The sequence below is a fragment of the Cryptomeria japonica genome, chromosome 8 (assembly GCF_030272615.1).
Source record: "Cryptomeria japonica chromosome 8, Sugi_1.0, whole genome shotgun sequence".
Classification (NCBI taxonomy): Eukaryota; Viridiplantae; Streptophyta; class Pinopsida; order Cupressales; family Cupressaceae; genus Cryptomeria; species Cryptomeria japonica.
The window spans coordinates 453,812,014-453,814,953 of NC_081412.1; the positions used below are offsets into that span (position 1 = coordinate 453,812,014).

General features: G+C 38.5%; 1 protein-coding gene across 1 annotated transcript; it reads right to left on the bottom strand.

Annotated features, from left to right (window-relative positions):
• Positions 1-2,287: 2,287 nt before the first annotated feature.
• Positions 2,288-2,632, bottom strand: LOC131052913 (uncharacterized mitochondrial protein AtMg00820-like). The gene has a single exon (XM_057987562.1). The coding sequence runs from the start codon at positions 2,630-2,632 to the stop codon at positions 2,288-2,290; it is 345 nt and encodes a 114-aa protein (XP_057843545.1).
• Positions 2,633-2,940: the final 308 nt, after the last annotated feature.

The window sequence follows — 2,940 nt, forward strand, 5'->3', positions numbered from 1 at the left end:
GGTGAAAAATGCAGCAACAAAATTCCGATTATATTTATCAAATATGGATATGATATTACAAGGTAGCTTTACTCCTTCAAGCTATATGAACACATCGATCTGAATGTAAATTCAAACTTCACTAGAGTATCCTAACTGTGCAATCTTCTGATGTAATGATTTGAATTGTTGTAGGAAGACTTCGCTAAGCAGTTTGATGTTCGATCTGCACAGAATGAATATGATCTGCCACTAAATGAGTTCGAACTGTCACAAAGAATTCGGTCTAGTCACAAATGAATTTTATCTGCTACGTATGGATGTTGATATGTTGATTGTATGTGATATCGATGCCAATGAGGGAAGACAAGGTCTTCATATATATCCACTGATAGATGTTATTCTCCAAGAGTCATCTCCCTTTAAGGAGACACGACTTCACATAAAGCAACTTATCTCTTCAATAAGGGGTGGCAGACTTTTGCCAAAAGTCGACCTCTTTGAGAATTATATTTATTTAATAACAAGCAAATTAGTTATACAAGTCAACATGAAGATTGCATATAAAATAGACTATATAATTGTCTAAGGCTGATTAGGCCAATTAGACAAATATGTTGGCTATGTCAGCTATAGAAGAATTTCAACCATAGCTACAACATCAACCTCCCTCTTAGCTAGGGAGGAATCCTTCTTGATATCTGAGACATATAGTGACATCCACCATGGCTACTCCTAGAGGGTGGTTCCATCATGGCTACACACATGAATGGAAAAAAAAATGAACACAAGTGCCCATCATGGAATCACTCAACATGATGTCATCATCTCATCATGACATTCACCATGGCTACTCCCAGAGGGTGAATGAACACAAGTGCTAAGTCATGGATTCTCTCACATGACATCCACCATGACTACTCCTAGAGGTTGGATCCACCATGGCTACTCCCAGAGGGTGGAACAAGGGCTTTCACCTCAAACTTATATCTCACAGAGAAGAATGCATGAACAAGGGCTTGCACCTCAAACTTCTCTCACAGAGAAGAATGCATTATAGTGCATCTCAAGAAATCACTGATGTTGAGACTCCCTCTCAGCAAGTGCTTCATTCTCCACAACTCCAAGCTTGTCTCTAAAATGCACAAACTTCACTTTGGCAAGAGGCTTGGTAAGAATCTAGTTGTTCCTCAGTACAAATGTATGTCAACTTAACAACATTCCTCTATACCATATCTTTGATGTGGTAGTACTGGATCTCAACTTGTTTTATTCTGTCATGGAATACTAGATTGACAGATAGATTCACACAACTTTGGTTATCACAACGAATAAATATAGGCTCCAATGATAGTCCAACCAATCCTGCAAGGAGCTTTCAAAGCCACACCGCTTCATGAGTTGCCACACATGCTGCTATGCATTTTGCCTTTGCAATGCTCGGTGCCACTGAAGACTACTTCCTACTACACCAAGAGATCATAGCAGATCCCAAACTCAAGCAACAACCAAAGGTTCTCTTCCGATCAGTAACACTCCCTGCCCAATCAGAATCAAAATAGCCATGTAGATTCATATCCACACTAGAAGAGTATTTCAAGCCATATCCAACTGTTCCATGCAAGTATCTCAAGATATGCTTGGCTAAAACTAGATGTATCTACCTTGGTTCATGCATGAACTGACTAAGTGCACTCACTACATAGCAAATATATGGTCTAGTGTTACCTAGATACATCAAGGATCCAATCAACTACCTATACATAGTAGGATCCACAAGATTTGAACTAGTTGTAGATTCCCTCAATTTCTTCAAGTTAGTTTCCATTAGTGTGGACATGGACTTGTAATCTAACATTCTAATTCTCTTCAAGATGTTAATGGTGTATTTTCCTTGACTTAGGATAATCTCATTAGGCCTCTGCCACACTTCCAAACCTAGAAAGAAATGCATGAGTCCTAGGTCCTTCATCTCAAATTTTGAAGTCAGCTCCTTCTTGCATCTAAGGATGAGGTGATCTTTCCCAATAAGAAATAAGTCATCAACATATAGAACCAAGATCAAAACTTTACCATTGAATACCTTGAAGTAAAGATTATGATCAACATCATTCTTGCAAAATCCTAAACTCACCAAGTATTTGTCAATTCTTTCATACCATACACGAGGAGCTTGCTTAAGGCCATATAATGCTTTCTTCAATTTGCATACATGAGACTCTTTCCCATGAATCAGGAATCCTTCAGGTTGCTCAATGTAGACCTCTTCTTCAATTAAACCATTGATAAAAGTTGTCTTGACATCCATCTAATGTAGCTTACATCCCTTAGTTGCTGCAATAGCAATGATGGTCCCGATAGAAGTATATCGAGCAACAAGAGAAAATGTTTCCTCATAGTCTATTCCTTCTTTCTGAGAGAAACCACGAACCACAAATCTAGCATTGAACTTCTCAATGCTCACATCAGCTGCATGCTTAATCTTGTATAGCCATTTAGATGATACAACTAACTTCCCCTCAAGTCTAGGAACAATATCCCAAACGTCATTCTTAATAATGGATTGATGTTCTTCATCCATAGCATCTTTCCATACTTGTTGTTTTGAGGCTTCCTCAACACTGGAAGGTTCAATCTCAATAAGATTATACATCAATGCAACATAGCTAGAGAATCTCTGTGGTATTTTACTTTCTCTTAATGTGCCTCTAGGAGACTCAAACTTTTCTACCTCAGGAATAGTGTTCCTTGCCCAAAGAGGTCTCTTTTTGTTCACAACAATATCTCTAGGCCCATCAGTAGGATCCAAAGGCTCAACTGGATCATTATTCACTTCAAGTTCTGTAGACTCCCTCTGAATCTTAGGAGCATGATCAACATCCATGTCTTGATAAGTCTCGTGATCTTCATCATCCATCCTCATGCATGAACCTTTGGATTTTCTGAATGCAACATCTTCCT